Below are 14120 nucleotides of genomic sequence, written 5' to 3' on the forward strand. Positions count from 1 at the left end.
GTTAGCTTTGCTTGCTTCTGTTTATCTATCCTTCCCCCACACGCTACAGCCAACGTAGTCTGCCAAAGCCTCCCTCCACTGTTTGTTTGGGTGGGTGACTTGCTGGCATCAATTGTGTGTATTGCATTTAAGTGATACTTCAGACTCGAAGTACTCCGGTGATAAGAAAATTCAGCTTTGCAGTGGCTACAAATGACTTTGGTTCTATCAACTCCGCTGTGCGGAAGAGATTTAAATTAAAAATGTCCACGTAAGAATCCTTTACCTTTCTCCATTTTTCTGTCCCCGCCATTTCTATTCAGTTCCAGTTGACGTGAGCACTGCAGCGGTCTTACACCCACCCCAAATGCTCTTAAGACGCGTGATGACGCCCATCTCAAGCCAGTAGTGATCAACATCCCACCCTTCCTGTGACCCATGGTTTGTCTGTATGTGTATTCAGAGCCAGTGAGCAACGAATTTTGAAAATAATAATAAAAATAAACTGCATTAATGCGCAATAAAATAATTGTCGGCATTAATGAAGTTAACGCGTTAACTTGCCCAGCCCTATTGTTAACCTAACTCGGCTGATCATGATTTGGAAATAACATCTGTACTGGCAACAATTTTCATTAACGTAACTGAAAAATTATTCACTAGAATACTATTCCTAATACTGTCAATATAATTTGTCACCCTCAGGAAAAAAATTTAGGTTAGAATAATCTGAAGATTTATTTTGACCGTTTACAATAGTATTTTGCAAAATTCTAAAAGACTTCTACATCTACAAAAACTGGATCCTCACAGCAGTAAATGAAACTTTAGGGTGAAAGATGCAGATGCAAAAACATCTGTATGTAAAACTCACCAAATGAGAGTTCTCTTTTGCCTCTTGTACTTGCTGCACCTGTGGTTCAGCTACAACTTTCGTGTCCTGGTCAGAAGTCATGAGCCGTCTGCTTCTTGGCTCCTCAGGGAGAAGTCTCTGTGTCACCAAGGAAGCTACAGGGGGCGGAGGGGACAAACAAGTGAGACTCGAGAGCAAATGTTTACCACGTAACTGCAGCACAATATCAGTTGTAACACATGTAAAATGACAAAGGTCAGTGCCCTGTCCGATAGTCACTTTGGAAAAGCCTGACTTTTAAAAATCAACACCTCCTGCATCTGGACAGGAAGCTCTTAATTCATATGCAGGTGGAGATTTTTTACGCAAAATATACATGTCCATACAAATGTGACTTGCTTTCAGTAGCGGATTTTGCATAAAATAGTAATTTAGAAAAACAGAGATCACATTTGGTTTTAACTCTCTGGGGTTCAGGTTCATTTTGGATAGTTTTTACTGACTACCTTTTGTTATGCACCTTTATAACTGTCTGTACTCCGTATGAATGGTGTCCTTGTTTTCAGCACGAACTAACTTCCCATTTAACCAGTTGAGCAAAGCATAAAGCTGCCAGAAATACTAAATTCAAGAAAAGTGACACAGGTACCAATAAAAATGTATAAATCTTCGGTGATGCAAGAAATACAATATCATAATACATTTTTAATACATCTTGCCATAGCCCTGATCCATGCAGTTATAGCAGGACTGCAGCTGCATTTTGCATAAGAATGTTCCTGGAATTTTTTGCTCCCAGGTACTAAAGTCCAAGAACTTCCCCTGGGTTAAAAGTCCCTCAAATTTGGATAAGGCAGCAGGTTTAGCACCAGCAATCTCACTGACTGATCACTTCAACATTACATATTTTCACAGGGAAAGGGAGGGAGACCCCACCAAGTCCAAACATCAGTGGAAACACCTTGTTATCTGCCCAATCAGGCACCTGTCTCTGACACAGGCCCTCGCTGTGTTTGCATACAAAGCAAGAAAAGAATGGAGTGGCTGTAAAGTTGGTGACCCTTGAGCCACGTACCGATTCCCATACAAGGTGTATGTGAGCATCATGCCACTGCAGTTAATATAAACACACCTCTTCATCAGTTCTAGTCAGCTATCAAACCGAACGTTGTATGATCAACTTTTCTCAACAGTAAACTCAAAAGTCATTTGCCCGCTAAAATGTACTAGCCATGGGGACCTTTAACAAAATCACAGAACTGAGAATCATGATTCTTATGTGAATCCGTTTTTCTCACCCACCCCTAAAATGTGTATTTAACTTTTGTGACCTGGATTAATCAGCCAATGCATTTTCTTGATTATTCAAGTAATAGTTGGTCTATAAAATGTTTTTAAAGTTTTTTTTTAAGTGAGAAATGCCCACCAGATTTTCCCAAGCCCAAGGCTACAACATTTTATTTACTATCATGTATGACCAGGCAAAGCAGCAAATCCTGATATTTATAAAGATCAAACCATCAAATACTCATTTTTGGAAAAATGAACAACATGATAGCGATACTGACTGACTAGCTGTTGCAGCTCTGGTCTCAGCCAAAGCTCAACTGATAACCAGACCTCTTCTGTTAAAAATAGAATAAAATGACTGCATGCTCCTCTGCCACAAATCCGGACAATTTGTTGTGTTTCTTAAACTATAATACTACTCTCATGTAAAGGCTGTGTCAACCCAATGGTTGGTTTTCATTTTTTAACTTCATGAGGGATTTTGATGAATCACAGAAAATCCCTCAACATGAAGACATTGTAAAGACACTTACAGCAAATCTCTACAATTCAACTTAAAACATGGCACTTTTCACTTTGATCTAGAACCACTGACATTTGAGACAACTAAAGACTTTTATTGGAGAGTAACAATTACATAAGCACGTTGTAATTTTAGACCAAGTCAACACCTTTTCACAACCACAAACTCTACCTTGCAACATTAGAAGCTTTTAAAAATAAATGAGCTGTATGTAACCAGGTCTTGGTACTCATGTACTGCAAGGCAGACAGTAATCACAGTGGAGTTTGTCATGACACATCCCATAAAAGTACTGAACCTAATCACAGTACATGCCATTTCCTCTGCAGTCAATCACAAGGTCTAGACGAAGCCTAGACCAAAACAGAGGCTTTGCCCAATCCTGCTCCTTGTTTCCACCATGCACATACACAAGAGGTGATTTATTGCCCAAATGCTGCTTTGTTGATCCAAAATAAGCCCGCGGTCCAACCCCACCAGTGAAAAATGCATCAGTGAACCAAGAGCTTTATTTTTAGTCGGTAGGTTACCGCTGGTGGAGGACTGACACCAAGAATCTTGGAGATGCCCCGTGGGAGCATTAAAACAAGTCCTCCTACCCATCCACAAAGGCTACAGCACAACTGAGACGTGTTTGTATGACTCAACTTTACTAATGAAACACTTCAACTTATGGTGTGGACGCAGTGCAGGTGTATTTAGTGGCTGACAGCTGAGAAAGACTGCAGCTCTCATGCCATGCCAAGGGCCAAGCATAGCGAGACTGTCACTGAGCAATATGCGGCCTTTATGAGAGCGACGTCCAGGCTCAGACATAGCAATAAACGAAAGAATGAGAATGAATTTCAGCCGTAAACACACCATATTATTATGTTTGAAAGTTGAATCGGCTAGAGAGCGACGTCCAGGCTCAGACATAGCAATAAACGAAAGAATGAGAATGAATTTCAGCCGTAAACACACCATATTATTATGTTTGAAAGTTGACTCGGCTAGAAAGTAACAGCCACGTCTAATTAGCTGGCCAAGAACAGCAAGACCCGATGAAAGATGGCGACCTCCGGTGTGATTTCGCGAATTCCCCAACCCCCATCGTTTTGAATCAAACTAACGTTAACATTTAGCTACTTAATAAGCAAGTTTACCTAAACGAGAAGCGACAGTGATAGCCGTATGTCTGTTGCTTTAATGCCCATTTTGACAAACAAAAAGTTTAAAGGAGTTTCTTACTCACCTGTCAACTCTCACTGCACGATGCAAATACTATGGTGGTAGTGGCAGCTGATGGTGGTGCTGGACTGAGGCCTTGAATTGGCTTCCAAGATAAATACGCGAGGTATTAGCTAGCAGGCTATATCGAGCACGCTAGCTAGGAACAATTGTCTTACAACTCTAAACCTCACCGAAAACAATTTTCGGATTTCAGGAAAATAATCACACCCAGTTTCTGTACAATGACAAAACGACACCCCGAAAACCGTTGACAAAATTGAGCTCCCCGACCAGCACTGCAAGCTAGTCAGCAAGTAAGCTAGCTAAAAGTTAGCTAGTAGGCTGGCTAGCTAGCTTGCCTATCAACTTTGTGCAGTCGAGCTCGGTAAATCTGGCGCCTAGAATTTCACATGGAGCAAATTCCCCACGGTGAACAGCAGGCTCCACATAAGGGGAAAGCCAAAAACCAGCCAAAAACCCGAAGACCGATGAATAAACGTTACGTCTCTCAAGGATTTCGATCGAACAAACATTCGTTACAGCTAAAGATGAGGGGGGGGGGGGATTTCGGAATGGAGAAGTCACCGTTTCATTTCCTTTTCGTGTGCAGCACAAAGATCGTCTACAAACAGGCGAAGAATCGCTCAAAAAAGCCTTCACCATAGTCATTACAAAGACAATGAGAGAAAATTTGAAAACTTGAATAAAACTGAAAAAATTGGCCTGAAAAAATTTAATAGGCTAATGGTCATAAAAGTTCAGAACAAATGCCACAATAAAAAGTAGTTGTATGGAAACATTTGGGCACCACTGGAAAAGTATATATTTGGTTGGCGTGAAAAGCAAATACAAGTCAAACAAACAATCTAATAAATAAATAAACTTATTCTATTATTTTGTTCACCAAATCTGAATCAGTGAGGCTAGGCTAAACTCCAGTCTCCTAAATTTTAAAGTTAAATAAGATAAGATAAGGTAAGATAATCCTTTACTGTCCTCCAGTCAGTACAGCAATAAAAAAAAACATAACATATGTAATAAGACCATATAAAAAAATGTAACCACTAGAACCCCCACCCCCCACACACACAGGCATATTATATTTTAGCAGCATTGAGTGTGGTAACTGCTGTTGGGTAAAAACTATTCTTGAATCTAGTGGTCCTTGATTTGATTGCTCTGAACCATCTACCTGACGGCAGCAGTTCAGATAGTGAACTTTCTGGACGTGAAGTGTCCTTAATGATGTTCTGGGCTTTTTTTGAGGCAGCGGGAACTGTGTAGTTCTTCCAGCGTGAGGAGAGGGCAGCCGACAACCTCCTGGGTCATATTAATGACCCTCTGGAGCGCTTTCCTCTGAGCCACTGTGCTGCTGCTGTACTATACACAAATACAGTATGTAAGGGTGCTCTCAATGGAGCACCAATAAAAGGACACCAGCAGGCTCTGGGAGATGTTGTTCTTCCTCATCCCTGTAGGCAGTCTCATCCCCCAGAGATAAGCCCCACCACCGTGGTGTCATCAGTAAATTTTACAAAGGTGTTGCTGTGGTGGGCGGGGGTGCAGTCGTGGGTGTACAGGGTGTAGAGCAGGGGGCTCAGCAAACAGCCTTGTCACGAATCAGTGCTGAGGCTGAGAGCCGTGGATGTGTGTGGACACACTCTCACCCTCTGGCTGCATCCGGACAGGAAGCTCTTAATCCATATGCAGGTGGAATATGGAATTCCACCAGTTTGTCTGCCAGTTTGTGGGCGAGGATGGTGTTGAATGTGGAGCTATAATCCACAAAGAGCAGCCATGCATAGTTCTCCTGATGCTCCAAGTGGGACAGCACAGCGTGAAGGGCTGTGGCTACTGCATCCTCTGTGGATCTAAATCAACACATCTGTAAAACAGTTTGAATACAAAATGAACCTTATCACCTTAATAAATGAAGATTTATTGCAAGACTGTTGCATTACTGAATTTATATTAGCTAAATGTACCTAATAAACAAGGCCTCCCACCAATCCTAGACAGCAGCAAAAAAACAGAGTTTCAAATAATGAAAACTTGTAGTTGTTTTACGTGTCTTTGTCTTTATGTCTCTTTGTATTTCTGCTGTCAGGTCGGCAGAGTGAGACCTCTTTATCTTTTTTTCTCTCTAGTGCAGCACTCAACCCGAAGCTGTCATACAGGACTCGAGCTCCCGCCCATCCTACGCCTCCTCCCTCGCGCTCACAGCGGGCCGTCCTGATTGGTCGCAACTCGGCATTGAGCGCACGCGGACGCACTCGTGATCAGAGAAAGTGGGTGTGTTCGAGGGCCATCTGCGTCCGATGATTGGCCGCTTGTTTATAACCGCGGATCACAACAAATATGGAGTAGAGTTGTCTGGGAGTATATGTAACATAAACGCTGACACTACAGTTATTCATTATGTCGATTCAGTTAAATCCAGTTTTATTTGTATAGTGCCAAATCACAACAAAAATCAACTCAGGGCACTTTACATAGCAAGGACTATACCTTATTATTACTATTATTATTAAAACCCCCGTTGAGCAATCACTTTGTAACAGTGGGGACGAAATCTCCAGTTTAATAGAGAAAAAATCTCCACCAAACCCTGGCTCTTGGTGGGTGGCATTCTGCCTTAACCAGTTGTGGTGAATGGAGAGAGAAAAGAAAAAGCAACAAGGCGCAACAAACAATCAAACACTGGGCAGGTTGATGTGACCGGTGACTGCTCATCAGAAATGTAGAGCTCCAGAGCCAGGGCAGGAAGGTACAGGGAGAGAGAGAGGACATCCTGAATAAAACACATTAAAACATATAATAAACACAATAAATAACAGTAATAAGTGTTTAGGTTATCAATATATTAACTACAACTACATTTGCATCCATGTTTTTGCCTACATAACACTGAAATGGAAAATGTGTGTGTGTGTGTGTGTGTGTGTGTGTGTGTGTGTGTGTGTGTATATATAGACAAGCCGCACCTCACACAGTCCATGTTGACAAGACAGTAAGACACAGATGTAATCAGATTTAGTGATATCTGCAGCCTCTCTTGTGTGTTACAAAACATTTAGAAACAGGCAGAGAGTCAGAGAAGGCAAACACTTCTGGCAAGGACCAGGATCAGGTGAACAAAAAACAAATAAACAGAAAATTACAGGAGCCGGGCTGGTGCACACTAAAATGTTACTGAGACATTGAACAGCAGGTGCACAGGTCAGGTGGTGGAAACACAGAGGTATAGCTGCAGCAAGGCAAGTGGGAGCGGGAGGGTTACTATAAAATGATATTTATATAGGTTATATTTAGAAAAATTAAAGTTAAGTTCACTACAGTGATTAATTATGTTATGGCATAAGTTCTCAGCAGAGAAAATAAATTCTTCTCACCGTAAAAAATCAAATATGAATACAAATAAATAATGACTTATTGTCCAGTTTGGTCCTACAGATACAAAACTACAACCTAAGGAGAACTCGGTGCAGAAACGCTTTTTGTTTTGTTATTGCTATGTCTGTGTCCGGACACCAGGGGGCGATGTGCAGAACAACTCACAACAGTATTTTCAGTGTGTCTTCCGGCAGTAACGGAACACCGATCTTTCCTTTTTCCGTGCCGTCAGTGGACTACAACGTGTCCCGACAAAATGGCACTTTATAATTTCAAGAAGATTATGGTGGTTCCCACCGCCAAGGTAAGTTTTATTTTATGTCCTTAGCATTTTAAACAGCTGTTGCTTTCCACGCTTTGTTACTGAGCAGCGAGAGACTTTAGAATATGGAAAAACATGGTGGGATTCTACTGGGAAAGAAAGCACGTGTTGTCCGACTGTAAAGAGACAGCCGCAGGTTTCTGGCCGTGTATGTAACGTTAGTTATGATTATCTGTATCAGAAAGCAGAGAGAAGACAGCTAACTAGTCCTTTATGCGTGTAATGTGAAGGTCATTAGAGGGATAAACAGGTTTTCTTGCCCTTTAAATGCCTGCTGACATAGCAGACCTGGTATGTCACGCACCAGACAGAAAATCTCGAAGTTTAAGATCTGTTTTTTCGGTAATGCTACAAAATAATTGTACGTGTTATTCAATGCGGCATATATTAAGGCTTGTGTCTGAAATAACATATTAAGCCAAATTGATCATGTTTTTCACCTGTTACTCCAACTGTGTGTGAAAACCATGTTACGATTCGAGTCGTGGGAGTAAAGTAATAAAGGTTTTCGACACTCAAGAAGAAAGCTGTGATCTGTACTAGTCGTATGCCGACTGGACAAGAAGATATGAGATATTTGGGGATGCAATACAAAACATTGTTTTATGATGGCTGCTTTTGTCAACAGGCGATTATATATTAAACGGACAGATTCGTTTGCCAGAAGTCTCAAGAAAAACAGTTTACACGAGGTTTTGCTGGGTGAAAATACAGGAAATTGTATGCTTTTGTTAACAAATGTTAGGTAGCAGGTCCAGTGCATACCACAGTATTTGTAAATGTGACCTACAAATAACAGCCACGTAGTATTTCAGAGAATAGTGAACTTTACAGTGATAAACTTGTATAACCCAAGGCAACTGAATTTTACATTAAGCCAGTCAAGACCAAATCATGACATTTAAAGTTACAAAACATTTTATTAGAATTTTAAAAATTAATCTCACGTGTTCCTGAAAATAAAATGTTAATTAGTGCCTGTTGATTGTCATCTTTTCTTCACCAAACTCCAAACCTGGTTGCTGCTCCCCTCCCTGAAGGATTTCATCGACATCACTTTATCCAAAACACAAAGGAAGACACCCACAGTGATACACAAGCATTACCAAATCCACAGGATCCGACACTTTTACATGCGAAAGGTCAAGTTCACCCAGCAGAACTACCATGATCGCCTCACACAGATCCTTGCCGACTTCCCCAAGCTCGACGTAAGTCCAAACACACTTTCAAGATGTCACGTATGTCTGACACCAACAATGGACTGTTTGTTAGTGACATTTATGGGGTTTTTTTGTCTTTGCAGGACATCCATCCGTTCTATGCTGATCTGATGAACGTGTTGTATGACAAAGACCATTACAAGTTGGCCTTAGGGCAGATAAACATCGCCAAGAATCTCATCGATAAGTAAGTTTGTCCATAATCACGCTTATTGTGTCTTTGGTCTTTTTAATGATCATTAATGCAATGGAAGTGTGATGTTATATATGCAGTTTCTCAGCTGGGCAATTCCTACATTTAAATACAGAAAACAGGACTAAGAATCATATAGGTCTAAGACAAAGTGAAGTAGCAGCGATGGTGTCAGAGTTTCTCACAGCCATATGCTGACTTTGAAATGAGGTTTTCAGTTTCCTGCTCTGATTGGACAGAGGCTGGTGCCAGCATCTGAGAAGTAACACTAGAAAATGCTTAATTGCATCTATTATTTCCCAAAAATATATATGTAGAACGAGATCCTGACATGGTCAGTTATAAAAGAGAAATGGGAAAAACATGAGAAATGTGAAATCTAACAATACAAGCAATATAACACAAGCCAGACAGTTTTAAAAGCCAGGCTTGTGACAGCTGTGAGAATCAAAGAAGTGAACATGTATGTTTTTTTTCCAACCCTGTAGTGTTGCCAAAGACTATGTGCGTCTGATGAAGTACGGAGATTCTCTGTATCGGTGTAAACAGCTGAAGAGAGCCGCTCTGGGTCGTATGTGCACCATTGTGAAGCGACAGAAGTCGAGTCTGGAGTATCTGGAACAAGGTGACAGACAGATTTATCATCACATGGCTGAAATGTTTTTACAGGGGAGTTGGGAGAAAATGCATATCTATTGGCCTCAAAGTGGCCAAAATTAGTTGTCATGGTCTTTTTCTTTTAGCTGAGGTTTTCAAAAGCCCGTGTTAGTCGTTAAGTCTGCTTTTTCTGTTTTTATATGTGAAAATAACTGACATCTTAGTTGTTCATTTTCAATAGTGCGTCAGCATCTATCCCGTTTGCCAACTATTGACCCCAACACGAGGACCCTGCTTCTGTGTGGTTACCCCAATGTCGGCAAGTCCAGTTTCATCAACAAGGTAGGTGCCACCTTAGAATATATTATTTTTGTGTAACAGCTGTGTATACGCCCAGTGGGTGGGTGGTGGGTTTTGTTGTTTTGTCAGTTTTAGTCTTTTCACACAGAGTTAACTCTGCAAGATCAGGATGGAAAACTTCTGTGTATACTGCTGATGCATCCGAAGGGGTTGCAAGCAACATTTTGAAGTCCGCATATGGCGATCATATTCATTGGTTTGGAGTATTTCAGCCTCCACTTCTCATTTTAAATATGTAATTTGGTGTAAATGGTGTTGTTTGTCAGGTGACCAGAGCAGATGTCGACGTGCAGCCTTACGCTTTCACCACCAAGTCTTTGTTTGTGGGTCACATGGACTACAGATACCTCCGCTGGCAGGTAAACTGCTCATGAATCCAGTTAATGTCTCATCCCCAATCATGTTCTCCTGTTTCAGACAATAACTACTTACAGTGCGTGAATTCAAGGGAGTTTACATCCACGTAAGATGAAGAGACAAGGCCACCGAGGTCTTTTCAGTTTGTTTTGTTCACCAAATACTGAGATAATGGCACGTATTATTGATTCATAATATGATTTTATCTCAACACGTGTAGCCCCAAAAATTAAAAGACATTGATTTTCAATAAATGTTCCTCGATAGATGAACAAAATGTGAACGTAAATGTTGAGATTGTTGGCCCTGGATTTTAAATTGTCACCAACTCAACTGTGTCTTTACCTAAAACATGTAGAGATGGTTAGTGTGTAGGAGCGTTTTTCAAGAACAAAGCTAAAGCAGTGACAGTGGCCTGTGATGTCAGGCTGTTAAAATCAAATCACCTATTGTCTCGCCATTATCAAGGCGGTGCAGCCACATATTTTGTTACTTTCTTTCCCGTCACCTGGCCACTCTTCTGTTACCTGTGTGCGCATGCAGGTGGTGGACACACCCGGTATCCTAGACCACCCCCTGGAGGAGAGGAACACCATCGAGATGCAGGCCATCACAGCTCTGGCTCACCTGCGAGCGGCCGTTCTGTATGTCATGGATGTTTCTGAGCAGTGTGGTCACACCCTGCAGGAGCAGCTGAAGCTTTTCAACAGCATCCGGCCGCTGTTCACCAACAAGGTCAGATGTCAGTATGGTTTTAACAGTTTTATTGCATAATCACAGCATCCCTATGTCAAGTGTAGCACGGATCTTTGCTGCATATCACAAAACTAGCACATTATTAACAGCCCCAGAGCTAACCATGCTGACCGCGGAAGAATCCACAAAGTATTCTGCACATTTAGCAGGTCCCTCTGAGGAGAAATACAAGAAAAGAATTGGTTGAGCAGTGTTGAACTTTAGAGTCCACTGGTTGATGTAATGCTGCCGTCTCACTCCCTGCAGCCCCTCATCATAGTGGCCAACAAATGTGACGTGAAGAAGGTCAATGAGCTGTCTGAGGAGGACCAGGTAGGTGAAGCTCACTGATGCTAATGACAGAATTCTGCAGCCACTGCTGCTAAATAATTTCTTTTTTTTGGAATTCAGATGTTAGAGATGAGCTAAAATGTAGTGTTTTTATTTTGCAGAGCTGGTTCCAAACTGTGTTTTCATTCAGAGACATCTTACTGACAGGTTTTATAGCTTTATCTGAACCTCTTTATGCTGTTGTCAGAAAATCTTTGCGGCCCTCTCTGCTGAGGGAATCCCTGTGATAGAGACCAGCACTCTGACTGAGGAGGGAGTCATGCAGGTTAAAACCGAGGTGAGCGAGACATAGACAAATTCAAACGCTGACTCCTTGAAGTGTGCAGTATTGTACCTGACTGTGTTGTTTCCCAGGCCTGTGACCGGCTCCTCGCCCATCGTGTCGACACCAAGATGAAGGGCAAGAAGGTCCATGATGTTCTCAACCGGCTCCACCTGGCCATGCCCGCCCAGAGGGACGAGAAGGTGAATGTAGTCACAGACTCTGTCAGAAGTCATGCACTGAACTCATCCTGCAGCTGTTTTGTTTTTTTGTTGTTGTTGTTTTTATATATAAAGATGTTTTCTGGCATTCATAAAGTCTTTGTATTGTTTTTGGTTTGTTCCCAGGACAGGCCTCCGTTCATCCCAGAGGGAGCCTTGCTGCGCAGGAAGGCGATGGAGGTGGACACACCTAAACGCAAACTGGTACGAGTGACTTGACTTCAGACATAAAATAGCCATAAATAGAATCATAGGTACATTTACACAAGTACTTCAGTACAGTTTTGAACTGTTTGTACTTGAGTATTTCCATATTGTTTTACTTGTACTCTGTTTCAGAAGCAGAAATGATACTTTTGACTTGATGACATTTGTTTTACAGCTTTAATTACTTTTGCAGATGCAGATTAATTCAAAGTACCCAGCAGGATGTAGAGTAGTAAATGCAGGTTTAATTGTAACAAGTATTTCTCCACCATGGTATTGCAAATTTAAGTAAAAGGTCTGAGTATTTCTTCCACCAGTGGATTCTCTGTCTGCCATTTAATTCAACATGTATTTGTTGATGTCACAGGAGAGAGATCTGGAGATGGAGCTTGGTGATGACTATGTTCTGGACCTACAGAGTAAGAAGATTTTCATTTCAGTCATCAAGCTGCAACTGTGAGTCTGAAAAGTAAGTGCTAATATTGTTTGATTTCATTTCAGAATACTGGGATCTGATGAACGAGGATGAGAAGCATGATAAGATCCCTGAAGTCTGGCAGGGACACAACATTGCAGATTACATTGATCCTGAAATTATGATGGTGAGTGTGTGCAATATTAGTTTTTGATACAAATTAATGACCACAAAATGCTGTGTCAGTTTCTTGAGGCAGGTCCTTGTAAAGGTTTTAAATAAAACTGGATCTGTTTCATGTTAGCAGCTAGAACCTGAAGCCCCTCTTACACGGCTCACTGGAACAGTTGGAGGTTGTTTTTTTTCCCCCTCTGCCATAGAAATTGGAGAAACTGGAGAAGGAGGAGGAGCTGAAGGAGCGAGCCGGGGAGTACGACTCGGATGATGACAGCGAGGACGAAGAGATGCAGGAGATCCATGCCCTGGCCAGACAAATCCGCGAGAAGAAGCAGCTCATGGTCATGGAGTCAAAGGAGAAGGATGTGCACGGGCCTCGCATGCCCAGGACCGCCACCAAGGTCAGGGGAGTGGGTTTGGCGGTGTTAGTCGTGTTAAGCTCAGCGCGGTCATGTCGATATCAGGTCAAGAAGTGAAGGACAGAAATATCAAAGATGGGCTTTTAACAGGGCTGCTTCTACAAAGTTTAATAGACCGTAGCCCAGTATTTAAAGGGGCCTTAAAAACCGAATGTTTATGGAGCTGACATATAATGGATGATTTAAAAGCTCTGAAAGATTGGTTTGAATCTAATATTACATAATATATGAGGAAAACAACAGCAACATGGCCCAAGTTTTTTTTTTTTGGTAAAAGCAGCCCAGATTTAGTTTCAGTGTGAATGAAGACAGAGACAAACACCAGAGAATTAATCCAGGGAATTTTGAGACAAACCTTTGAGCAGTTCTATTTGCAAAGTTTTTTTTTTATTTTTGATGTGTACAGGTGGAGAGAAAGAAGCTGGAGAAGGAGATGGGTGACCTTGGTCTGGACATGAATGACAAGGACGATGTGAGTTTGAATCCTAAATGTCATGAAAGAAGAGCCTGGGAATGTGTGAGAGCAGCTGTGCCCAGGAACATGCACAAACACTGAGTGTTTCCTCTTGTACTTCTAGAGCCACTATGTACAACAGGCCCGACGCTCCCGCAGCCTTGCTAAGAAACGCAAACGTGAAGCTTCGGCCCCTCCGACCTCCAGAACCCGCAGCCAGAGTGCCTCCCGTCCTCCACGAGACCAGTCCGGTTTACGAGACCCTAAGGTATGTGACAGTGTCTTTACTTGGCTTTTAATTTATCAAACTGTAATGCAGTGTAATTGTTTGCTTAGTTCTTGGTTTATGAGGGTTGATTTCCTGGGGAAGGTGATACAGTTAGGGAAAAAATTATTTGAACCCCAGCTGATTTTGTAAGTTTGCCCACTAACAAAGAAATGATCAGTCTACAATTTCAATGGTAGGTTTATGTGAACAGTGAGAGACACAACAATAACAAAAAAATCCAGAAAAATGCATTACAAAAAAGTTATACATTAATTTGCATTTTCATGAATGAAATAAGTATTTGATCCC

The 14120-nt window shown here is 41.6% G+C and overlaps 2 protein-coding genes across 8 annotated transcripts in view; one reads left to right on the forward strand and one right to left on the reverse strand.

Moving 5' to 3' along the window:
• The window catches only part of larp4b (La ribonucleoprotein 4B), a 44115-nt gene extending 39630 nt beyond the window's left edge, over window positions 1–4485 (reverse strand). For 2 of the 7 annotated variants that reach the window (XM_020625387.1, XM_020625386.1), the window contains exons 1-2: window positions 3880–4479; window positions 854–987 (exon numbers count right to left, since the gene is read on the reverse strand). In XM_020625387.1, coding sequence (XP_020481043.1) covers window positions 854–934 — 81 coding nt within the window. In that variant the 5' untranslated portion in view covers window positions 935–987; window positions 3880–4479. Of the gene's footprint in view, window positions 1–853; window positions 988–3879 lie in introns of all 7 variants that reach the window. The other 5 variants (XM_020625390.1, XM_020625388.1, XM_020625389.1 and 2 more) reach the window with 3 other exon arrangements.
• A 3021-nt stretch (window positions 4486–7506) lies between these two features.
• The window catches only part of gtpbp4 (GTP binding protein 4), an 8942-nt gene continuing 2328 nt past the window's right edge, over window positions 7507–14120 (forward strand). The window contains exons 1-16 of the mRNA XM_020625401.1: window positions 7507–7554; window positions 8613–8783; window positions 8879–8982; window positions 9477–9613; window positions 9827–9927; window positions 10212–10304; window positions 10846–11037; window positions 11305–11370; window positions 11576–11665; window positions 11743–11853; window positions 11998–12075; window positions 12446–12497; window positions 12580–12680; window positions 12874–13071; window positions 13496–13561; window positions 13668–13811. Of these exons, the coding sequence (XP_020481057.1) occupies window positions 7507–7554; window positions 8613–8783; window positions 8879–8982; window positions 9477–9613; window positions 9827–9927; window positions 10212–10304; window positions 10846–11037; window positions 11305–11370; window positions 11576–11665; window positions 11743–11853; window positions 11998–12075; window positions 12446–12497; window positions 12580–12680; window positions 12874–13071; window positions 13496–13561; window positions 13668–13811 (1752 nt within the window). The remainder of the gene's footprint in view (window positions 7555–8612; window positions 8784–8878; window positions 8983–9476; window positions 9614–9826; window positions 9928–10211; window positions 10305–10845; window positions 11038–11304; window positions 11371–11575; window positions 11666–11742; window positions 11854–11997; window positions 12076–12445; window positions 12498–12579; window positions 12681–12873; window positions 13072–13495; window positions 13562–13667; window positions 13812–14120) is intronic.

This window comes from Monopterus albus, unplaced genomic scaffold, assembly GCF_001952655.1.
Source record: "Monopterus albus unplaced genomic scaffold, M_albus_1.0 scaffold354.1, whole genome shotgun sequence".
Classification (NCBI taxonomy): domain Eukaryota; kingdom Metazoa; phylum Chordata; class Actinopteri; order Synbranchiformes; family Synbranchidae; genus Monopterus; species Monopterus albus.